Source organism: Acomys minous (assembly GCF_964271855.1).
Source record: "Acomys minous genome assembly, chromosome: 15".
NCBI classification, from domain to species: Eukaryota; Metazoa; Chordata; class Mammalia; order Rodentia; family Muridae; genus Acomys; species Acomys minous.
Window position 1 is genome coordinate 35,470,682 of NC_140497.1, and position 25,800 is coordinate 35,496,481.

The 25,800-nt window shown below is 45.7% G+C and overlaps 1 protein-coding gene across 1 annotated transcript in view; it reads left to right on the forward strand.

Annotated features, from left to right (window-relative positions):
- ENPP6 (ectonucleotide pyrophosphatase/phosphodiesterase 6) overlaps positions 1 to 25,800 on the forward strand; it is a 99,771-nt gene that overhangs the window by 68,461 nt on the left and 5,510 nt on the right. The window contains exons 3-6 of the mRNA XM_084758962.1: positions 37 to 148; positions 8,476 to 8,617; positions 9,132 to 9,311; positions 12,840 to 12,977. Coding sequence (XP_084615088.1) covers positions 37 to 148; positions 8,476 to 8,617; positions 9,132 to 9,311; positions 12,840 to 12,977 — 572 coding nt within the window. The remainder of the gene's footprint in view (positions 1 to 36; positions 149 to 8,475; positions 8,618 to 9,131; positions 9,312 to 12,839; positions 12,978 to 25,800) is intronic.

The following is a 25,800-nucleotide window of genomic DNA, read 5'->3' on the forward strand; positions in this document are numbered from 1 at the left end:
GACAATAACTATTTTCTATGGTTTTTTTCTTGTTAGGCTGTGAAGTTGAGATTCTTGGTGTCAGACCAACTTACTGCCTAGAATATAAAAATGTCCCAACAGATATCAACTTTGCCAATGCAGTCAGTGATGCTCTTGACTCCTTAAAGTAAGTGTCTCAAATTTTTAGCCATATCATTGTTTTTTGTTTGTGTTTGTTTGTTTGTGTGTGTGTGTGTGTGTGTGTGTGTGTGTGTGTGTGTGTATAGCTGATATAGGTGTCTGCAGTCAGGCCCCATGAACTGGAGTTGCAGACAGTTGTGAGTCACCTAACATGGGTTCTGGGGACCAAACTCTGTCCCTCTGAAAGAGCAGCAGCAAGTACTCTTTATTGTTTTGTTTTGTTTTGTTTTTTGAGACAGGGTTTTTCTGTGTAGCTCTGGCTGTCCTAGAACTCCCTCTGTAACCCCCAGGCTGGCCTCAAACTCAGAGACCCTCCTGCCCCTGCCTGCTGAGTGCTGGGTGGGATTAAAGGCCCAGCAGTAAGCGCTCAACCACTGGGCCATCTCTCCGTTCCCTCTCCCTTGTTTCTTGGATGAATAGCAAATCCTAAAGAGGCTTAAGAGCACTGGGCCTAGGTGAAGTAGTGTCTGAGAGTATATGTAGCGATTGTACGTGGTATACGAGTGAGTTGGAACCGTGAGCGGTGGCACTGTTTGGAAATGGTGAATGGGATGTGAGAAAAACCCCCAGGGTTTGAAAATCTCTTTTTTATGTTCGTAGACAATGGAGAAGCCATGTAAGTATCAGCATCCTGAGTATGAGCCAGAAGCAAAGCCTCACGTCAGCCGGAAGCACTCAGGCCACCAAGAGGGGCGTCCAGCCGGGAGTGCTGGAGGTTCCTGTTTCTAGAGCTGGACTTGAGGTTGTCTTGGTTGCTGAATGGGTTTCCTATGTGTGCTCAAAGCAGAGGACACAGTTAGACTCAGCATAGAGATTTGGGCAGGACCTTTATCCTTCCAAGAAAGAGCACAGTGAAGCATAGTGAGAGGGTCCAACACAGTCACTGTAGCTGTAACAAAAACTGAATGCACTTACGAAACGTTCCTTTAGTTCACACATGTGAACTTGCTTGCGTCAGAGGAGCAGATGAAACAATCCTGTTTCCAGTGGAGGAGGATGGGAAAGCAGAGAGAATAAGCAGTGGTTTTGTTGTTGTTGTTTTGTTTTGTTTACAACTGCCAACTTTGTGAAACCAATTCACCACCAGGCATATATTTGCACTGACCACAGTCACCAACCACACCACTGCGATTAAGATTGCCTCTCACACAGGCAACCACCTGTGGGCTGAGCTCTAAGATTGCCTCAGGTATGGAGATGACCAGCTGGGTGAGGTTAGCTGTAAGTAACCCAAGCCTTTGCCTGGCAGTTGAGTCTTCCTCGTAGTCTAAGGTTGCCTTATACAGAGGTGACTGATGACGGGCACCGTGGTTTCACTCCCTTTTCTGCCCCAACCCTCAGAGTGAGTGGTCGCCACTCCCCCAGGAGCATCAAAGGAGCAAACAGGACCCCACTCCATGCTGATTTTTAGACCAGGCTACCTCTGTGAAAACCTGTAAAGCAGAGCTTTTAGGTCACAAAATGTTTTAGCGTGATTGTCACGCTAAAGAGAAAAATGACTTCAAAATAGTAAACATCAAGAAGAAACCAACTTAAAAAAAAAGAAGAAACCAACTTATCGGTGTAATTTGTTTCTGGTGGTATTTAGAAGGGGCAGAGTCTGGGGGAAGTTAACTTTTAAGCAAATGTATCATGCGGTTTATATGTTGCCTGTGTTATATGATGTTGCCCAGTACCTCATCTGCCTTTCCTTGCCCCCCCCCTTGCCCACAAGGACTGGGCAGCCATGTGCATGCAGAGTTGGTATACTGTGTTACTGTCTGGTTAAGGCGGAGCGGACTTGCACGGTGGCGTATGGCAGATGAATGGGGATGGAACTTTAGAATTACACTGTTTACTCACCGCTGCTTCCACTGGGTACCGGATGCTATCCATCACTGTACCCTACTGCGGAGAGAGATACGAGTGTTTGCATTGTAATTGTCATGCAGATAACTCCTATCAGTGTGCTTGCACATCTCTCACGTGACTGAGAACTCATGTGTACTCTCTCTGTATCCAACTCAGTGCTCACGTGTAAAATAGCAAGGAGTACCATATGAGCCCCAGGCCAGCGCCAGTCTACCTAAGAAGACATCCTCATTTTCATAATACCAGAATGCTGGGGGAATGAAAATTGGGCTTTTTTTTTTTTCCTTTAGAGAAGTATTGTCTTTGTGGGGTTGGGGAGGATGCTGTTTGGTTGGTTCTTGTTTTGTTTTTCTTTGTCAAGGTTATAGAACTCTGGGGAGATGAATCTTTATCTTAGAAACAGGACAGATTTTCTGATTGTTGCTATAGGTCCTGGTGGTAGTGGGGTATGTGTGTGTGTGTGTGTGTGTGTGTGTGTGTGTGTGTGTGTGTGTGTCCTTTCTCTTCATGAAATGACAAAGAAGAATGGTGATGTCAGTTCTTGCTCACATCATCTCGAAGCTAGGTGGTATTTGATATGAGAAAGAGCAACCAGATGGTACCACCTGAGGAAGGCAGTGGGATGACCCAGGTCCTCAGAAAACAAATGAGGCACTTCCTAAAACCTTCCTTCACTTCCTTCTTAAAAGGCAGACTAAAGATTAATGCTTGTGGATCAATACTTTTATGTAGACAAAAATCAACTCGGTCGTCTTCAGGAATGAAGTGGCTGACAGTCTTAGCCAGATTGGAGCAGCCTAGAGCTGTCACGGTCACTCTGCAAGTAAGAGCTTGTGCACGAATTTATGCATCTGGTGCAAAGGAATCTAATTCTTGCGGTAGGTGTGTTTAGGCAAAACTGAGGAGTGATTTACCTTCCCATCAGATAGCCCTGCCTGGTGCAGCAAGCCCAGTCACTCGAGTTCTTTTGGTTCAGCTCTATCTCAAATTCCTAATTATAAGTTGAAGAGCATTTGGAAATTTCCACACTTAAGTGATTACACACACACACACACACACACACACACACACACACACTCTTACCCCCCCCCCCACACACACACTGCTCTGAATCTGTATTTTTCACAGTGTGACCACCTTTCTGAGACAATGGGACATAGGATAGATATGACAGGACTTAAGAGAGATTGTTTAGACCTGGGGCGTGCCTTTACCACATTCTTTACCCAGGGACATTTCAGCAGGAGACTGGGCAGCTCAAGAAGCTTCGCGTGTCTGGGCAGGAAGAGATAAGCCAGCACGCATGTTTAATCTAGGCGTTGCCTTGCACTGCCATAGCCGTGTAAGATGCCACCTTTGAATTTAAGTGATTTTTTTTTTGCATAGAAAAAAGATAAAAGTTGATAGTTTTAATATCCATTGGATCAAAGGGCTTTATTTACATTAACATGTTTGGTTTTTTGTTGTTGTTGTTGTTGTTTACATTAACCTGTTTTATTTACATTAGCTACCACGTTACACAGGTATTCTCCCCATCTGTCCTGGTTTGATTTTTCTGTTGCTATGGTAAACCCTATGGTAAAAGCAACTTGAGGAGGAAAGGGTTTGTTTTAGTCTAAAATTATAGTCCATCATCAAGAGAAGGCTAGGCAGGAACTCAAGCAACATCCTGGAGACAGGAACTGAAGCAGAAAACACAGAGAAGCACTGCTTAGTGCCTCGCTTTCTTGGCTGGCTCAGCCGCCTTTCTTGTACAGCCCAGGCCCACACGCTGGGGATGGTGCTGCCCATAGTAGGCTAAGGCCATCCTACATCAATCAGCAACCAAGCAAATGGCTCACAGACATGCACACAGGCCAATCTGATCTCTTTACCTCAGATCCCCTCTTCACTGATTTGTCTAGGTCTGTGTCAGGTTGGTAAAATCCGATTAGGACACCATTTCACAAAGGCATCACTGAATCTTGAAGGTCAGCCACCTTCTCCCGACCACACAAGCTGTTAGTGTAGAGAGGCAGCACCCAGGCTCTTGTGGTAGAGGCTTACTACAGAAGATCCTAGCCTTCCCCTATGTGTGAAGTGACTGAAAACTAGCTCCTTAAGCCTACAACCCCAGTGCATACTTTCATCTCTGAGCTACCTTGAGGGAAGAACCGGACAGGTAAAGGGGGTTAAGCATAGCTCATTTAGCAGCCACATGGCAGTGTATTTGTTACTTTCCCATCATGTGATAGAACACCATGACCAAGGCAACTTATAGAAGAAAGAGTTTCTTTGGCTTATGGTTTCAGACAGTTAAGAGTCCATAATGGAAGACACGTCATGGCAGCAGACACCGTGGATGGGGTAGAAAGCTGAGAGGCTAGAGTGCATATTTCAACCACTACCAGGAAGCAGAAAGAGTGAACTGAAAGATAGGGAGGGTTTTTTTATTCTTAAAGCCCTTCTCAGGTGACGCACTTCCTCCAGCAAGGCCACCTAAACCTCCCTATCCAGCACCCTCAGCTGGGGGCCAAGTCTCCAATGCATGAGACCGCAGGAGACATTACTCATTCAAATCCCAGACAGGGAAACTGAGGTGTAGAGGTGTCTTTGCCATTCATCTGAGACATCTTTATTGAGAAGAGAAGCAAGGATCTGAAACCATCTTTGTGCTCGAGGTCGTTTTCAATTACGACCGATGGAGTGAGAGTAACAGAGTGGTTAGGAGAATACGAGAGCTGCATAACTGAAAACAGGAGCCGCTGGGGCATGACGAGATATGGATATTAATATGTGCAGGAAGATCAATAACATCGAGAATTAGTCTAACTATAGTTTCAGGGTTGTTTTCCCCATCAGAAAAGTTAAATTTTGTTTTATCAGCTTCCTGCTATAACTAGCAACTAAGTTTACAGAATCTGACTGATAACCATGAATGAAATATGGTGACTTTTAAGCATCCAATGTGACACTGAAGGGACATGTTGCCGTATCGGGGGCCTTCTTTCTAAATGCTGTCACCTTTCTTAACAGCCAGGAACTAACCATACCTTTAAATTGCTTCCATTTCTCTCTGCCCAGTTCTTCTCTCTTCTCAACCTACTTCAGCAAGAAAAATGGATGTGACATTATGAACCTTTTATATTGCAAAGCAACCTAGACAGAATTATAAGGTGATAGGAGACTTGGGTGTCCCTGCAACCCTGGGGTTGGAAGCCCCCTGCGGTTTTCTGGGAACTAGGTTTGAGAGCCACATGTCCTTCTGGCATGGTTCCTGGACCTCAAAGCTGTAAATAGCAGTCACGCAAGCATGTCCACCCAACTCGCCTCACCCAGCCCTGTTACAAACGAGCTGACCTGTGATAGAGACCAGACCCACATTGGAAACAGCTGGCTACCAAGAATTTATCTGCTAAACTCCAAACAGGCAAGAGCCGTCAGCCCTGGGAGTCTTCAGTCCCTAATGAATCAATGAAACCTTAACACAGAAACCTCTTAACGTGTGTATTCCCCGTAACACAAGCATCCCAAATCAAGCGTTCCTGGCATCTAAGGTTGACAGCTTCCTGAAACAATGCCACCACGTAAATGGTGACACTTTCCAGCTTTCTGACCACATAGAGATTTTCAAAGGTGATATGAAGCCCTGGAGAAACCAGCCTGCGAGACAGCGCACTTACAAACACGCTGGCAATACAGTGGGTACTCAAATCAAGAGACCTGGGTGTATCTCATTAAACTCCAGTGCTGCAATAAACCTTAAGTAGGTCACCAGTGTATTAAGTGGGATTTCCCACCATATGTAGGGCCCATGCTGGAAGTGTGGACACCTAAACATATGATATAGTACGTGAACCAGCACATCTGGAATGCCTAAGATGCCAGTACATAAAGCAGATATATGTGGAGGCTTATCTCCAGGACAGGTTTTATGGAAGCTTTCATTGTGTTCAGATGTAGCGATGGAGGAAGAGCCCAGAGGCCTACTAGCCGTGGGCCACGAGCGAGTTTCAACATATGGATGAAAATCATATGACCTAGTACTAACTTCTCCCTGCCACCTACACACTGGCGGGGCCCTAGAGGGACCTTTTGTACCTGACAATGTACAGATGCAGAGGCAGTTTAAATTAGTCATTCTCACATTAGGGAGCATGAATACTGATAATACCATTTGTGAGAAAAATCTAAATACGGACATGGCCTAATCCATACTGTGGAGGAGGGTGGTAATGGGGCTTATTAATGAAGAGTCAATTTGTTTTGTTCTAAAAAGAGAAAAGAACATTTGTCTGACGATTTCATTTCACGTGAAACCAATGCTTCCTCTGGGATGTTAGTGATGTGCACCCCAGAGTGTTCGGTAGAACCTAATGGCATCACTAGAGCGTATGTGACCATGTGACCATGGGACCATAAAGGAGAAGGATGCCAGCCAGAGACTGCTCTGGGATCTCTTCCCTGGTTTAGAAGATGGAATACATGTGGAAGGACATTCAAAGGCCCAGTTCACATTTCCAAATTCCAACTGTGTCTCAGAGATCTGCCAGGGAGGGAGAGGCTTCCAAAACTTCCCTGAAGCCTGCTTCTCCACATGCAAATCTGTGAATGCTTTCCTGTGAGCACTTAGCTGACAACTGTAGACTCATACTGTGTGAAAAATGCTAAGCTTGGGCTGAGATGGAGGATGGATTGCCATTCCTGAAGTCCCTGTAGCTCCCTCCAGTCCTGGAAACAGAGTCAACCCATAGACACAGAGCATCTCAGTGACAATGATGTGTCTCTTAGTGTTGCCTCTTAGTCACAGCCTTCTCCTGGGAGTTAGTAGGAGTCCTGTAACAGAGCAATGATCTCCACAGTTCAGTCGAGCTGGTGAGACGGCTCCCCTTTGCTGTGGGCTGTAGAGTTGACTCTTGGCAGTGGCCGTTCCATGTTCTAGAGACCTGGGCTTAAATCCTAGCTCCATCTTGTGATACTGGCTACTGTTTTAAATTGTCTTGAATTCTGGAGCTAGGGATACAGTTAAGTTGCTAGAGTGCTTATCCAGCATTCTAGCATGTAGCCCTGAGTTTGATCCCCCAAAAGCATATAAAACCAGGTACATAGATGAAATTCCAGGACTTGGGAGAAGTGGAGGCAGGAGAATCAAAAGTTCAAGGTTACCTTTGTCTATATGATTCAAAGCCATCCTGAAACCCCTGTCGATGATGATGATGATGATGATGATGATGATGCAACATAGTACATGGCCATAGTTAACAGCCCATTTAGCTGGTATTCATTATTACACACTTAGCTGGCAACTGTAGAATCTTACTGTGTGCACAATGCTAACTAAGCTTGGGCTGAGATACAATGGAGAAAGAATGACCATTCCTGATGTGAAAGTATCTCATACTTTAGAGGGAGAAGAGTACACACCAAAAGGCCTAGAAGTGAGCATATAGTCATGGGAGCACACAGTAGGGCCACTTGACCTAGCCTCAAGATACCAGAGGCAGCCTCCTGGAGGAGGGAACACATGCCTATGTGTCTAGCTGTGTTTGTGTGTTGTATACAGATGTGCTTAAGACAGAGTTTTCAAGAGAAATAAGACAATTTGACAAGGATATTAACACTACAGGTCCAAGCAGAGAAATCACCATCACGCTGGTCTGTTTTGGGTGCTTGATGGGAGGAAGGGCAAAGCCGGAACTTGAGGGGGGTTGTGGGTAGGGTCATAGCAAAAAAGTGCCGTGTCAAGGAAGGAGAGGACAGTCCCTGGAGTTCTTTCTTCTCCCCATGAGGGAACCACCCCTCTTAACATTGCTAGGTTCTGGTCATTCTTAGGCCGGCATTGGTGGTTAGATGGTTTGCATTTCTACCATCAATGCTGGCCTCGGGGGAGTTTTGGAGTTCATGAAAGTACAGTTGCTTTTAGCATTTACTCTGTCTACATGGGATCTGACCTGTCACAGCTCCCCATAGAGCACATGGCTGATGTCAGGTCCTAAGGATTAATCTATTTATAACTAGCAAAGTTGCTGTGACAATACTGTTTTTACTCTTGCCAGTGAGACCCACAATCTGGCATTTTGTTAGGACTCCCTTAAAGCCTATCAGTGGTTTTTTGGTAGTTATTTAAAGCATTGTCTCCGGATTCCTGACTTTTAAGCCCCAGCAGGCTGTGAGAAGGGATTTATATGGGTATGATCTGCATCTTCCTACATCGTTCAATTTGGGAGAATATGAAAACCAGAACAGTGTGGCCAGAAGGAGTGACCAACACTCCCCAAATCTTGTCACCAAGATGCAAGAGACTAGAAACCCTGAGTTCAGTATCCACCCACACTTGCGTAGATGGAAATGTGCAGTTGGACTGGTACACTGGGCAGACAGAGTTGGAGGGTTCTCTCACCTTCATAGAGGGTAAGCAGATCACAAGGGGGCAAGCTGACAGAGGTCTCGTCAACTGTGGCTGTCTCATTCTGTTTCCTCCAGGAGTGGCCGAGCTGATCTAGCAGCCATATACCATGAGCGCATTGATGTGGAAGGCCACCACTATGGCCCCTCATCACCTCAGAGAAAAGATGCCCTCAAAGCTGTGGACACTGTTCTGAAGTATATGACCCAATGGATCCAGGTGACCCAAAGCAAGGGCAACTCATCTGGCATTTTCTCCTGTCATCTCTTTCCATCTCATGATTGCCACTCCTTCATATGTCCTTCAACAATTTCTTTACTAGATCAGTGTGAGGGTCTCCTTTCTTCACATAGCACCAAGGGCTAAAGAGCTGGCCTGGTTCCTTGAAATATTAGTAAGTCTACTGACCATCTTAGCCTGGACGTAGGGGTCAAATATGACTTCCAACTTCATCTCCTTCTCCTTTAATCTATAATTTTAAAAATACCTCTCTTTTGTTTGTTTGTTTGTTGATTTTGTTTTTCTAGATAGAGATTCTCTCTGGGTAGCCTTGGCTGTCCTGGACTCGCTTTGTAGACCAGACTCATAAAGATCCACCTGCCTCTGCCTACCACTGTGCTGGGATTAAAGGCATGTGCCACAACCCATGGCTAAAAGCACCTCTTTACAAGACTTTGTGTAAGGAAGGACCTTTCTCCCATCACTGTAATCACTGCCTGTGTCCACCCCACAGGAAAGAGGCCTGCTGGATGACCTAAATGTCATCATTTTCTCAGACCATGGAATGACTGACATCTTCTGGATGGATAAAGTCATTGAGTTGAGCAAGTACATCAGCCTGGATGACCTGCAGCAAGTGAAGGACAGAGGGCCCGTTGTGAGCCTGTGGCCAGTCCCTGGAAAACACTCCGAGGCAAGACACAACATGGTGGAGGAAGGGAGGGGACATGGGCCCATTGACCTCTAGTTTGTGTTTTGCCTTCTTCTTAGAGTTTTCATAATCAATGCTGTAACCTGGTGAGTGTAGCTGGCATTTGCTACTTTGTGGATTTTTCTTTATTCCACCATTCTCCTCCCTTTTCTTCTTCCCTTTCAACCTCCTAACTCTAAATAGGAGAGATGGAAGGATAGAGAGGAAAGGAAAGAGATCCCTGAATAAAGTCAGGGGTCGGAAAGGGCATTTCTTCTCTGCTCACAACTACTTAACCAACTGTGACTAACAGCAACTAACCAACATCCAAAAACCCAACGACACCCCTGGGGCCTACCTGGCATTTACGTACACTCTGAAAAGTTCCTAGAATTCCAAACACCACACAATTGCGGAAGCTATCTGCAGCTAGAAATACCATACCTCTGCTAGAGCACGAGGCAAATCATAGTCAGCTGCTGTAAAGCAGCCCTATATCCCCATACCTAGGATTAAAACAAAAGCATATTCTTATAATATTGCTGTGTTTGTTTGTTTTTTTTTTAAAGAAACCAAAATTCCAGAATACTCACTATAAGTTAGGAGCATGGACTTTGGGATCAAGTGACTGAGCCAGCCACTCTCTTACCATATGACCTCTGTAAGGGCACTAATTTTCTATATTTGTTTTACTCTATATGGTATCTACCTCCACTAAATTTAATGAAAGTTAAGCGAGATAAACGATTCTCTGTACTTTGTGAATGCCCGCCATGCATCAGCAAGCCCTTTTGGGTGCCATTATTGAACAAACCTCCTGAGGCAGATTCTCTAGAGTGAAGTTGCCACTCTCATTTGCCTCTGATATAAAGATGACTGAAGAAGACAGCATAGTCCATGTGTCTGCATGGGGTCAGCTTCTGACTTCGCAGCCACACCTCTTAGGTTCTGACCCCAGCCAGCTATAAAAAAAAAAAAAAAATATATATATATATATATATATATATATATATATATATATATATATATATATATATTCTCTGTGGACAAAGCAATGACAATGACAAGCCTCTGCCTTCCTCATATGAACATGGCAGGCTGTAAAATGCATGGGAGTTCATAGATGCAGGCTGAGATCACAGCAAAGACTATGTATGCGCTTATCTCTTATGGCTTATTGTGAGATCAGCGTCAAAGGAGGAGGTTCCCGAGAGGGTGTGGCTAAGTTCCCACCGTGTGCAGGTGAGGAACAGAGCTCCTTTTCAGAAACTCAGTAGCCTATGTTCACACTCTCAAACAAAACCAAACAAAACCCAGTAATCAGGGCTGACTGTGGATGGTAGGAATAAGGAAGGGACAGGTGACACTCTTGGCTGACAACTTAGTGTTTGCGATGCATCATCACCTCCCAGTGCATGGATGCAGCTTCTGTCCACTCCCGGGGGAGCTGATGTGGTCCAGGATGCACTTATCTCTCTCAGGGGAGGAGACAATGCTAGCCAAATGGGAGCCAGGAGGAGTCTGGTAGGGGTGAGGGAGGGGCAGGGGGAGGCGCTAATATCTTCTGCATCCTCGTGGCAGCACAACAGTTGCCTATGAACAGTTGACATGAGCCAGAGGGTCATGATGGAAGCCATAGTCTGGACCTTTGGCCCATAGGAGGTCCCCACCAGCACTTTGTTTGCCCTTATTTGAGGTCTGTTGTCAATAGTACCATTGCTCCATTGCTTGAAGCCTTTCCTCACTCACTAGGGAAATGTCCCTTTTTTTCCTCCCCCCTTGAGCTCCACAGCCAGGAAATGAAGTTTACACAGTGCCCCACCAACTCCCTAAATATGAAAGCAGAAAGAATATGCTACACGTTGGCAGGTTCTTGGGAAGCAGCTCTGTGTTTCTGGCAAGGAAGATAATCTTTGTCCCTAGTTTGGCACTTAGGCGTGTGACACCTCCAGGATGCTTGGGCATCAACATCCATGAGCTGGAAAGAGCATCTTCCTGCAGGATGTGCGCACCAAGCACCTTCAGCAGCCAATAGCAGTTGGCAATGGTTCAAAAAGAGGGGCTGTGTTTGGTGACAGTTGTGTCATGTGAGGGACACAACAATCTGCAAGACTTGTTGTACGTCAGCAGATTTTTTTTTCACTTATCCAAAATAGTTCTGCTCTCTGCATACATCATTTTTAATCAAACAGAGAAAATTAATTCATAGAGCTATCCATAATGCTCTAATCAGCAGCCTGAAGACTATTTTAAAGAATGTGAGTGAATAAACACAATTTTATGTTCATTTCTATTAAGGAATACATGTCTGATTTGGCTAAAGGCCAGTCGACCAGTGTCAGCAAGTTGATTTTAATTTTAGCAATGAATATTTAAGCTTCTGCTAAATATTGGAAATGTGTATAGACTTCACAGCTTCATTCTGGAATTGGCAGTGTGGTTAATAAACAATTCCTAGAGCTTTGAAGATTCATGTGTGGGTAGGAGGGACTCTCAAAGTCAAGTTAAAGAGCACATATCTTTTCTCTGATTTGGGTGCTATTTAATATCAGCCAGGCCACTTTCACAACTGCCACTTAATTTTAGTGTGTAGAATTTTGGCTAACAGCTTTTGCAATGTGTTCACTAGTCACTGATTACGTGCAAAAGAATCATTAGAAAGCGTGTAGGCGGTAGGGGACAATGTTGCAATGGCACTTCATATTTGATAGAAGCAGAATTCTGGCATGACCTATGATCTCCTGAAAGGTCTTCCCAGATCCCACGAGCTTTATACCCACTCAGGAAAGCTACCGAGAATGGACCATTTATCGCATGGTTGTGTGGTTACTTGAGTTTCATAAGGTAAGATTCTCAGTGGTGTTTCCTACAACTTAACATTATTTTTGCTTAATCTGAAATCCTTGAGAGTCTTCTATGCATCTTTTCTGATGTCATTGGTGTGCTGTCCTTACTGCTTTATAGTGCCTTGCCCCAGAAGTGCACCACTATTTCTTTACCATCTCTCCTACTGTTCCCTTTGCTGTGTCTCTTCTGCTGCATGTCTGGGCTACTCTGTGTATATGTTTATAGGTGCACACACGTGAGAGATTTCCCTTGTATTCCTTAGGGGTCCATCTCTTACATCAGAGAGCATATGGATCTTTAGCTTTCCTGGATAAAGCCAGTTTGCTTTTGGAACTATACAACAGTCTCTTATAGTCAGGTGTGGTAGCACACACCTCTAATCCTAACACTGGAGAGGCATAGACAGGCTGAGCTCTGTGACTTCAAGGCCAGCCTGAGCTACATAGTGAGTTCCAGGCCAGCCAGGGATACATAGTAAGACCCTACTTCAAGAAAAAAAAAGTATCTAATTTTAATGTATATTTTTGTATACATGTATACGTATACAAAATGTATAATGTTTTATATATATGTGTGTGTGTATATATATATATATATATATATATATATATATATCCTCTATCTCACAGATCTAACACGCACTTAATGAGTGTTCAAACTGCTCATTCTTGGTTTTCTTTGCAGATATATCACAAACTCAGCACAGTGGAACACATGACAGTGTATGAGAAAGAAGCTATACCCAGCAGGTTCTATTATAAGAAAGGGAAATTTGTCTCTCCTTTGACTTTGGTGGCCGATGAAGGGTGGTTCATAACAGAGGTAATTATAAAACATACGACATTCCACTCATTATTCAAATTCTATCCACAGCCCACAGGTAAGTCACAATTACTGAGATCTATTCGCTAGATGCTCTTTGCTACAGTGCTTTTTTTATTTAGAAACCCAAACAGCTAGAGGAGATAGCTAGGGGAACATAAGCTTTAGGCATCAACCCAGAGTTGATATTTAGACTTCGTGTCTCCAGACGTGCTGTATTGTAATAAATGGCCCTTAACTCAACTACTCAAGCTTCCGCAGATCCTGTTAGCTTAAGACGGAGCTATTACTGTGATCTGAAGCCATTACTCCAGGGCAGCAGAAAGCCACGAGAGCCCAGTGTTGCCTTCGCCTACCACAGAAACATTTAGAAAACAGAACTGTAGGGATCCAGGCTCCCGCATGACCAGCTGATTTTACAGCAGAGAGTATCTTTCATTTTTGGCCTGAGCCCTAATTTGCCTCTGGCCTGCCTAACTTCCTCCTCATCTTCCTGGGCTTTAAGCACAGCAGACTCTCCCGTGTATGAGACTTTCGAATGCCCTACCTTCTAGGGGGAAACTATGATTGTAGGGAAAGTACCTATCGTCTATCGTGGAAGAGAACTTTCCTTCAGACATGAGTTTGGACACGGGTTGTACTTAGATCAGGTGAGAGGAGTAGTGCGTAACGGAAGCCAGAATGCCTAGGACTCAAGACTAGAATCTTCTGCTCACCACGACCTGATAACAAGGCAGATCTGGTTGAAACTACTGGCAACTGAAGGCAGAGGCCAGCCAGGCTCTTCTGAGACTGACTGAGCCTTCGTCTACCATGATGGTTATGGGGTCTCTAAGATTGAATCAGGCCAGCCTGGGCTACCTAGAAAACCTTTTAATATGTATCTAGAGGCAAAAAGGATCCCATGAGACTCCTTCTAAAACCATCAATTCCAGGGACTAACGTGTGACTCTATCATATTGTTCAGAGTCCACATGGACGGAGAATATTATAATCTACGACCTTGTCATATAGCATTATCAGTCTCTCCCTCTCTCCTCTCTCTGTCTCTCTTTTCCTGTCACACACAAAAGCAACACAAAAATACTAATGAGAATACAGTCAGTTTTATGCGTGCCACTTCTGGGGTCTGTGATATACAAACACAAATGTCTCTCAGGTCCCTTTGCGGAGCACGCACGGTCCCTGGTTTAGAGACCTACAGATGTCAGCACAAGACTTCCCAAGTTACAGCGAAGACCTTACTTTTTGTTGTTGTTGTTGTCTTTGAAACATCCCTCGTTTTATAAAATTCTGAAATTCTGGAAGGAAATTAATCTGAGGATGAAGTCATAACGGGCCACCACTCATATGTTAGCGTGTGTGTGTGTGTGTGTGTGTGTGTGTGTGTGTGTGTGTGTGTGTGAGTGTGTGTGTGATATTTGCTTTCAGCGCCAAGGTGCTGAGAGGTTCCCGCACGAGATGGAGGAGAGGGAGGTGGACTGGCAGGCTGTGGGGTGATCTGGGATAATTTGGTGGAAACAGGCTTAGGCAGGGGTGGCAAAGCCAGAGGTCACCACGGAGAGGATGGACAACGACTAAGATGACATCACAACTCCAGTGGGCAATGCCTTGGGTCCCAAAGCCAGGCCAGGCAGGAGTGAAGTCCTCTGGTGGGGGAAGGGAGACTTCTTCCATTTTGGCAGATGCTCTTATAAAGGAAATACGGTAACCTGTTGTGGCACACTCAGGAAGAAGATGCTTATCTTCATGAATGATGGAAACAGTCCTAGAAAACTTCAATGTACAGGGTAAAAATGTGCTGGGTTACAAGTCACAGCTATTTGCTTTTTTTTATTTTTGGCTTCTTGAGACAAAGTACTGCTGAGTTTCCCAGGATGGCCTGCGTTTACTATATAGCCCGGGCTGGACTCAAACTCACCAGCCTCTCTCCTCAGCCTCCCTACTATTTGGATTAAGGCATGTACCACTGAGTCAGTGTCACAGACCATTAAACAACGGCTTCAACAATGATTTGACATCTCATTGAACTGAAAACCTGGAGGCGATCGGCTCCACGGTTGCTTAATCCAGAAACTGGATGAAATGGAGTCCCTGATCCAGCGCTATGCAATTTTGCTTTTCTCTCAAGATCACAAAACAGCTCCTGCAGCGCCAAGCTGCTTCACCATGTAAAACACACAAAAGCAGGAATGAAGCAGTGTGACTTTTAGTTGCACATTATCTACTATTATGGGATAGGGCTATATACTTCAAAACTATAGGTAGACGTGGATATGGAGGACTCTGAAGCATATAGAATGCAGGTGGGAAGGACCGCTCTGCAAGAAAAGTTGGTCATTATGAAGACAAGGTCTTAAAAGAAACCCATATCCAAGAAGGTCTTATAGTGAAGTTTCTTTAAAGACACTGAAAATCTGCCCCTGTCTGCAAACCACCAGCAACTTCCTCTTAGGTCTCACCAATCAACTGGCTGATGTAGCTAGAAAATTCCTGCCTGGGATGAGATGTGGTCCTGAGCTGTGCTAAACTGTAGAATATGGAACCAAAGAGATGCAGAAGCTGGAATTAAGAGACAGAGACCTCAAAACAAAACAGAGAAGAAGAAGGAGGAGGAGGAGGAGAAGGGGGAGAAGAAGAAGAAGAGCTAGGACATGTCACATCATTTCCCAGGAGACCAGCAATCCACTCTAGGAAGCCCGTGATCATCTGGAAATGCCTCCTCCTGCTCCAGTTTTGGATCCTACCCATCTCCCCTCACACTCAGGGAGCTGAGTCATGCTCTCCTGCATGAAACTGCAAGACTAATAACTTCTGTTACGTAGTTATGCACATTATATTATATATTACTTTTATATTTATCACACACACTAATTTAAGTTATTAAAAACTGCATCAATCAGTTAACAAGGATGCTCCCATATTTCATGATGTGGTTTTAAGAACAAAGAAAACCTCATAAACCAAAGCGAAAGACTCCACACCATGGACAATTGCATGAAAAGTTTTTGAAACATGTAATTAAGGCTGGGGATGTAGCTCAGCTTGCAAACTGCTTGCTCTATCATGCAGGAAGCCCTAGGGTGCATCCCAAGCTCCACATAAGCTGGCCATTTTAGCATACACCAGTAACCCCAACACACAAAGGTGGAATCAGGAAGATCAGAAGTTCAAGGTCATCCTTGGCCATATAGGAAGCTCCAGACCAGCCTCAGATGTATAAGATCATTTCTGGAGGGGGAGACAGAGAGAGAGGGGAGGGGACAGAAAGAGATAGAGGGAGGGAGGAAGGGAAGGAAGAAAAGGAGAGTGGAAGGGAGGGAAAGAAGGTATGAAGGGAGGGAGGGAGAAAAATGAAAGAATTTAAGAAATTTGAAGTATTAAAGATAAGTAAAACAAAAAGGTTTTTAAATGGAAATCAGGGTGGATAGGAGCTAGGCAACGGTAGGATGACAGTTACCAGAAGGCATTGTGTATATAAGAATGTTGTCAAGGAAGAAAACAAATAAAAGCTACATAATAAGAGAAGAAATCAAAGTAAGACACATAGGACATGAAAAAATAAAATTACCTCTGAAAGCTGAGCATTGGCCCACCACATGCAGGATGCTACTCACCTGGGATCAACAACGATGGCTGATTTCACATAATAATATGATTTCCAGTTCCATTCATTTTCTTGCAGATGTAGAAATGATGACCTCATCCCATAAACCCTTAAATAACAATGCCAAGTGTGGGAACTATGAAACTAATCTTCCGTTGCCAGCATCATTAAAGAGCTAAGTGGACCTCTGAGTATGCACCAAAGGTTTCACTAACACCCCGGGACATTAAGTCACTTAATATTTTTTTGCATAGTAAATATATCAAGAAACTTCTTATTTTAAAATGTTTCACTCAGCAACAGCAACCACAATGGCTGCCTTGAATTAAGCACCTCCTGGCAGACAAATCCTTCCAGTTAACCCCATAGGTAGTCAGCATGGTCTCTGGGGTGTCATATCTCTCTCAAGTCCTTCCTGTCCTTCAGAGACCAGTGGGAGCCCCTCTCTTCCTTTGGTACACTCAGCTGGCCCTAACTGTCCTCACGTGGGATCTTCCTAAGACCTCAAATCGCTCTGCTGGGTACCACATTTGCCTGCTTCTGCACTTACTGGTCTGGAGTGGAGGGTCCCAGAGAACAGATCTTTTGACCTTGGCTTCTCTCCAGGAAGGGTATGTACTACCGCACAGTGGCGTCCACTGCATGTGTGATTGGATGGATTTAATAAATGCCTAGACATTTGCACTGGTTACTTACCAGCAGACTGTTCACTTGGTAAAAATTTACCAAGGAAAGGAGGGTTAAGTCAAGCCCTCAACTTTCAGTAACTCTTAATAGCTCTAGGAAAGATTCTAACTGGGAAAGGTGACAATTCTAGCATCAGTGAGTTCCACACTGTACAGGACATGTCAGCTCACTTGGTCCCTACCCAGCTTTCTTTCTTTCTTTCTTTCTTTCTTTTTTACATTAAATGTATTTATTTATTCACTTTATGATCCCTTCTTTCCTCCCATTCTCACTCTCCCACCCTCTTCCCCCTTTCCCTCCTCCCCTTCTCCTCAGAAAAGGGGAGCACTCCCCTATACGAACCCATCCCAGCACATCAAGTCTCATTAGGACTGAGTGCTTCCTCTTCCACTGAGGCCAGACAAGGCAGCCACACTAGGGGAAAGTGATCCAAAAGCAGGTAGCAGAGTCCACTCAGAGACGGCCCCTGCTTCACATGAGGACCAAGCTGCCTGTCAGTCACATATGTGTAGGGGGCCTAGGCCTAGTCCACACATGCTCTTTGGTTGGTGTTTCAGTCTCTGTAAGCCCCATGGACCTAGGTTAGTTGACTCTGTTCATCTTCTTGTGGAGTTCTTGTCCCCTGTGGGTCCTTTATCCATCCCCCCCCCATGTTCAACAAGACTCCCTGAGCTCCACCTAATGTTTCGCTGTGTCAGCTTCAATTTACTGCTAGATAGAGCCTCTCAGAAGACAGTTATGCTAGGCTCCTGTCTGCAAGCATAGCAGAGTATCATTGATAGTTTCAGGGGTTGGCTCTCTCCTGTGGGGTGGGTCTCAGTTTGGGTCAGTCATTGGTTGGCCATTCCCTCAATCTCTGTTCCATCTTTATCCCTGAACATCTTGGAGGGAGGATAAATTTTGGGTATAGGTTTTGTGAGTGGGTTGGTGTTCCCCGCCCTCCAAACCTACATCTGACAGAGGGCTAATATCCAAAATATATAAATAATTAAAGAAATTAAACACCAACAAACAAAATAATACAATTTCTTAAATGAGTACAGAGCTAAACCAAGAAGTCTCAACACAGGAGTAGTGAACGGCTGAGAAGCATTTAAAGAAGTACTCAATGCCCTTAGTTATCAGGGAAATGCAAATCAAAACAACTCTGAGATTCTATCTTACACCTGTTAGAATGGCTAAGATCAAATGCTCAAGTGACAGAAAAATGTTGGTGAGGATGTGGAGAAAGGAGAACACTCCTCCACTGCTTGAGGGAGTGCAAACGTGTACAACACGTTGGAAATCAATCTGGTGCTTTCTCAGAAAATTGGGACTAGTGCTACTTCAAGATCCAGCTTTAACCCACTACTGAGCATATACACAAAAGATGCTCCACCATTCCACAAGGTCACTTCCTCAAGTATGTTCATAGCAGCTTTAATTCATAATAACCAGAAACTGGAGACAACCTAGATGTCCCTCAACTGAAGAATGCATAAAGAGACTGTGGTACATTTACACAATGGAATACTACTCTGCTGTTAAAAACAAAAACATCATGAAATTTTCAGGCAAATGGATGAAACTAGAAAGTATCATCCTGGGTAAGATAACCCAGAGCCAAAAGGATATATGTGGTGTGTACTCACTCATAAGTGGGTATTAGCCATATAGTATGGAATAGCCATGTTACAATCCACAGAGCCAAAGAAGCTAAGTAACAAGGAGGACCTAAGGGAGGATGCTTGACTCCCACCCAGAAGGGTAATAAAGCAGCTATCATAAGTGGATGAAGACAGGAAACTGGGTGGGAGACGGTGTGGAGAGGGGACCGAGGGCAGGGATCATATGTCGAGAGATCAGGGTGGGGGAGGGTGACAGGTGAGAGGTGAGAGGACTTGGAGAGAGAAGGGAAAGAGAGGGCATTTCTAGGACAAGCTGGGAGACCTCCCACAGGGTAAGCCCCTGGGAGGATATGGGGGTGACTCTAGCTGAGATTTCTAACAGCGGGGAACATGGAGACAGAAGTGGCCACCTCCCCGCCAGGCAGGACTCCCACCCAGCTTTCAAGGGCCGCTTTCCTTGCCCTGTCCTGGAAAGTGTCTTACTGAGCTGAAAAAAAGCAAGAATTGTACAAGATCTTGGAAAAGGACTGAAAAAGAGGGTGCTCCGTGCTGATCACCCGGATCCCTGTGAGGCAAGCACAGGCCCACGCTTGCCTACAGGAAGTCAATATCTGGCTACTGAAGAAATTGTGAAAACCAGCAAAGGGTGTGACATGCCAGGCTCAGCTCTAAAGCCTGCAGCTGAAGGGCAGTTAGGCCTAGCTCCAAAATATTTGGAGGAACTCAAGAGAGTCTTGGGAAGCATGGCTTCCGAATGGCCATGGCAGTCACCGTGCTATTGTCCAGGCCCAACTAACTAATTGATCTCCAGAAGGTCAGGTGTAAAAAGGCTGGAAGCGGTTTGCTCTCCACAGTAACTGGAGTCATGTGTGGAAACTGTCTGGAGTGCAAGCCTACCCTCCCCCATGCCCCTTTCCCTTCCCTGTCGTCCCCTTTCCCCCTTCCCCCATCTCCAGCTCAAAATAAGTCACCAAATGTGACCCCAGAAAAGAGAAAGAGCCACTCCGATGCCACTTTGTACTTCTCTCCGACACTTCCCTCTTGATCCCTATAGCTGACTATGCTGTCTGGTCTCTTCCACATCAAGGACCAAGCTGTGTGTGGTAGGAGACTCTCCCAGGTCAGGCCAGGGGACCAAGGCTGAGCAGTTAAGTCCTGTTTGGAAAAACAGAATATCAGAGAAACTGTTAGGGCATCTCTTGGGACAGGCGTGTGGGAACCACATACAGGAAGCCAACCTGTCTAACGCTTTGAAAACGCAGTGGTACAAAAGCTAAGGAAACGGTGCCGTGTGGCTTTTCCTCTGATACTAGCAAATGCCTCTTCATCTCAGACAGGGCCCCGATAATAGCAACAATTCCACGAACCAACGAGGTTATTGGTGGTAACTGTCAGGCCCGTCGGTCACCTGTTAGTTACACAGCCCAGGTGACTCAAGGTGGCTGCATGTCTGGAAAACCCACTCCAGTTTGGGTAACAACTCACAGAAGCCCCGGGGACCACCCAAGGATGGCCCGAGCGCGGCCCGGAGGACAGCTGAGGCCCTGCCCGCAACCCTCTAGCCCCGCAGTCATCACCTGCTTCCACAGCCAACCTTTAGAGGGGGCTTTTGCTGTTCTTCCAACTCCCTGAGCTTCCCAGTCTTGTAAATGTGGGTGGCTTTTTGAGTCTTCCGAGCTCCACTCTTCCCTCAAGGAGTAAATGCTTCGACTGGGGACCAATTGTCACAGAACACCTAGCTAGCAAGAGAAAGCACAACTTCTTCTCAACCCTAGCACAGAGCCAAGACTGTCAAACTGCTGTCAGTACACAGGCGACTTTACCAGTGCCTCCATGAGTTGGACTTTACTGTGTCTCCTCCTCAGTCTGAGCTGACACTATGTAACTCTAGTTTCCCTAGAGGAAGAGGAAGGTACCTGGGCCAAGCAAGACCTAGGAAAAGATACTCCGTTGATTTTTTTAAATTAGAGTTCTAATGCACCTTAAGTAGGTTTCATGTTTTATTTATTTTAATTTAATTCCTATAGCAGCTTGCCTGCATCAAGATTTTTTTGAAATAACTCGAGGAGAAAAATATTTATACTCTTAGAGGTTTTGTGGGTCGGCTTTCTGTTACTATGGCAAAATAATTGATCCTGTTTGGGGCCAATGCATCACAGCATGGTAGAAGAACATGGCCGAAGAGACTCTTTCACCTTTTGATATTTATAAAGCAAAGAGAGAAGAAAGAGGCCAAGGTCCAAATATTAGCTCTAAGGACAATCCTCCCAGGAAAGCTGACCTTTTAAGGGTTCTGTATCTGCCTATGGTCTACTGGCTGGGGACCAAGCTTGTAACACATGGGCCTTTGAGAGTATCCTAGATCCAAATTACAGCAGAGGCAGAAGAGGGGAAGATGGCTTACATACAGTGACTAGTCCTCCTCAGGCACCAGCCTTGAGAATGGAGCTCAGTTAGAGAAAGCTGACTGTTCGGTGGTTCCATTGGGTCAGCGCTGATTTTATGCTCCATTATGCCAACCGTGAAGCTTTGTGGACTTTCTGGGAAGGGATGCACCCAGAGCCACATTGAAAACACATGATCTGACCTTGGGATAGTGGTCAATAAAAGCAAAGCCTGCCCTAGGGAAATGACAAATTACCATGTAATGGTGCTGGGTGAACAGCTTCCAGGGGTGCCCTTGCTCCAACATGAGGAAGATGATTTCCCGATGCGCCTTGACCTACAGAGTGCAAGCATCCAAGAGTGGAAGGCAAGACATGCTCAGGGGAGTCAATACCCAGCCCGGCTTCTGAGCCATCCAATGAACAGTGACTGTTCCCTTATGAAGTTGGCCACTACAGCTGCATCCTCCACGGGAAGTGAGACAGACGGACATGTATAGACCAGGAGGGGGGACTCTGTGAGTCTCCACTACCTGCTCTCTGGTCAGAGAGATGGAACCCATCTCAGTCACATGTGCACATCCTAGGGAGTCACTCTGTGCTTCAGGGCCGGACACAGTGGCCAGGTTCCCCCCCACCCCCACCCCCAGCTACTCACCCTCGGCCTCCGCAGCGGGATGTTTCCCTGAGGCTCAGTCAGTGAGGAGAAATGGGAGCAAGGAGGGGAGAACCCACCATCCTCTTATTTTGGTTTGGTTTTAGTTTTTCAAGACAGCTCTTCTCTGTGTAGCCTTGGCTGTCCTAGACTCGCTTTGTAGACCAGGCTGGCCTCAAACTCACAGGATCCGCCCGCCTCTGCTTTCCGAGTGATGGGATTAAAGGCGTCTGCCACCACCGCACCTCATGAGAACCCACCATCGTAATGCGTTCCAAGCCCACAATGGTAAGTGAGTAAAAGGAATCCAAATGTGTGAGAATCCTGCTTTTGTGCAAACAGAAACAAACAAGCAACAACAACAACCCCCCCCAAACAACAACAACAACAACAACAACAACAACAACAACAACAACAACAACAACTAATCCAGGAGGCTTAGGCTACTTACTCCTTCTTCCCATCCTCCACTTCACTGTCACTCCCAACCTGACATTTCTAGCCATTCTTTTAGTTCACTGCAAATTAACACCAAGGCGTCCCAAACGGTGAAATTTAAAGAAGCAGTCCCCAGCAAGGCCTGAACAAACCTCCCTTACTGCCTTCTGACTTGACTCTTACCTTTTCTTTTCAACACTAACGATGGTTGTAACAAAGAAAGCCCTAACCTAGAAACCAAAACTCTTATCATTTTTCCCCCTGTCGGGCCAAATTAAAATCAGCGCACCGTAGCTGCCGTGGTGGTGGGCTGGAAACGGAGCGCAGGCCCCAACGGAAGAAACCAAGTCCAAACCCAAACCGCTCACCTATTTTTCCCACGGGTCCCTTGCACGGTGCCTGCAGCTTCCGGTTCCTCCCCCATTGGAGCAGATCAGAGCGTTGAGTGGTGCATGAAAGAAAGCCTGGGGGTGGGGGCGGTCCTTCCTGCACGTCGTGTCCACCCACATGCAGGGCAGGGCCTTGGGAGACAGCAGAAGCACTGGGAAGGTGACACTGTGCGAGGATCTTTGAATTTTACACATCGTGTGTTAAATGTAGAGTCAGCAAGGGTCCCTGGTTTGCCTGGGGCTGGTCCAGTTTTAAGTCTGAAGTCTTGAGTCTCACAAGTCCCCACAGCAGCAAACTGGGACAGCTGGTGGCCTTCCTGGATCAGCAACTCCCTAGATAAGAGTAGAAAGCCCTACAGCTGGTGCACTGTGCAAGTCGCTGCCTCCTGGTCTTGTTCTACAAGAAGGAGCGGTACAAGAGTCGTTCACTTTTCAGAGGCTCTCCAGGGTCAGTCTTTGCAAGGGTGTCCCCAGGGTCCTGTCATGGAGAAGCTGTAGGGTATCTGCTCCTTTTCATTCCCCACCTCTGCATTGCTCAAGTGTGTGTGTGTGTGTGTGTGTGTGTGTGTGTGTGTGTGTGTGTGTGTGTGTGTACATGTATACTAGTTTCTCATCTTTGGCCAGATCTAGAGGATCTGGTTACCCCCCCAGGGTGTCACTAGGTGGCACTGTGTGGCAGTCCGTGGTAGGGGTCTGAATAGGGTCAGCGTCTCAGGCAGCAGCCTGGACACCCCAAAGCCAGAGCTGTAGCATCCCCTTCCCACTGCACTGTTCCATATGTGTGTGCCTTGAGAAGTGGGTGCAGATACAATACAAAGATGCCAAGAGCCATTGTTTTGAAATTAAAGGTGTGTTTACATGCTGTCTGGTCCACCCATTTGCTTAAAAGAATTAGTTCCCACTTTACATAACCAGTTCATCATCATCATCATCATCATCATCATCATCATCATCATCATCAACTATATCAGTAAAAATAGTTATTTAGATTTTTTCCTCCCTCTGAGGCAACTTGTTACTTTGATAATAATGGAGATTTATCTGTGATTAGACCATTCTCCAACTACCTCCAGGACTGAGATTACCATCGTATTTATTTGTACAATAAGAAATAGTAGCCTTTTAACGTGTAGTTTTTTAAGTTGGGTAATCCATCTTCATTGCTTGGCTGTTGAGAACAGACACACTACAGGACTCATCACAAGAAAGATCTGAAGAATCAAATCGTCCCACTTAGGGCTTTCCGGGTTCCCTGTCTAGAAGTCAGAAAACAGGAAAAGCAACAGATTAAGTTAGCTGAAACTAAATTGAAATGTGTTGTGTTCCTCACTACCATCAGCTAATTAAAAAAAAAAACCAAACAACAACAACAACAACAAAAAACAGGGGGAAAAAAACCCCGAAAGCCAAAAAGCAGTATGAAAAGTTAGCAGTGCAGTAAGTTCATAAAGTACGTCCATGGAAAAATACAAGCTACAGCTGGAGGAGGAAGGCCGAGGCATCATGAACGCCAGGAAACAGAGCATCAGTGAAAGAGTGCCCCTTTAGAAAGCAGAAAGGCTCGGGAGCGATTTATGGGGTGAGAGCGGACGAGGGAGCCCAGGAGGCTTCAGCCTCACAACCAGAGTGCCTCACCCCACAGCTAGTGGCATCTGGTGACCAGACCATCCACTTGTTGAGCACCTACTGTGTGCTGGGTCCTCGACACAGTCACCTCATCCTCCCAAACTCCACAATGTGATTGTTAAGCATCCCTACATCCAACAAGGAAAGTGAAAGGCAGAGAAGTTAGGTAACTTCTCCCTGGGATCAGAGAACCAAGTCCAGACTCACCTCTCTCTACCTCAAATGGTAGGCGAAGGTCCAGGGCAGGAGAAGACACTTTATGGTCCAGCTTCACCAGGAGCACTGCAGCTTTGGGGTGGTAGAATACATGTGATGACTGACAGGTGGACCCGAGTCCCAGTTTTGGCACTGCCTCTCATTAGCTGTGTGACTCTGAGAGTTTCACTTACCCTCTCTGTGCCTTTTAGTTACAAATGACAAAAGGTAAGATTGTCCACAGTAGAATGCTGTGATGACTGTAAACATCAGGGCTGGCCCTGGGTGAGCAGGATGACTCGGGAAATACATGATTCCCATTTTAGCTTTGGGGATCAGCCTAGAGATGGTTGGTAACTGTGCTGTCTTGATTCTATTCCTGCATTGGAAATAATGGCAGTGCTGAATTCTGCTGATCAGGGAGATGAGCAGACTGTCAAAAACAAACAAACAAAAAACAAACCAACAAACCACGATCTGTCTGCAACAAACTGCTAGGGTTGTGTTCAACAGGTGGCAGGCTTTTTGGGTCCCATCAAAGCTTTAAGCTGCTTTTTCACCACAGCTGAAGCCCTGGAGCCTAAGAAAATAACGGAAAATGGGAGCCATCTTCAAATGGGTAAATACAGAGAATCAAGGAGAGTCAGTGTAGGGCTGGCCCTGTGGGCGGGGCTGAAAGAAGAATAGTGCGCTGGGTGTTGTGGAAGTGACACTGGAAAGGACCTAAGTGGACCCTCTGGGGCTCTGGTGGCTTTGCTACAAAATGAGGTGACTTTATGCATGTCCTAATTGCCAACAACCCTTCAACATCTGGGTATCTGAACGTTCCGTTTCATCCCGCACTAAAGCCTGGAGTTAGAGCAGAGAGCACAGGCTAAGGGGGCTCGCTGCTACAAGACCCCGCTCGCTTGCCAGGTGCGAGCCCTGGCTCCCCAGGCTACCAACACTTGTGCCTGCTCTGGCTAGGGCTCTCACCAGCGGACTTCACTCCATTAGAACAAATCTGAGTTCTCTGGGAAATGCTGTACCTGTGATTACAGGTTTGTTATGGAGGACACAGCTTGAGAACAGCCAGATAGACAATGAGGGGCACAAAGGTTTTATTCCTTGGGAGGTGCTCTGAACCATGTTTGGCGGGCTTGTATATGGGGTATCATTTTTGTAAGGATGAGTTATTGTGTTGGTTACGATGGGACTCAAAATCCAGCACCTTCGCTCACTCCGGTGGTTGGGGA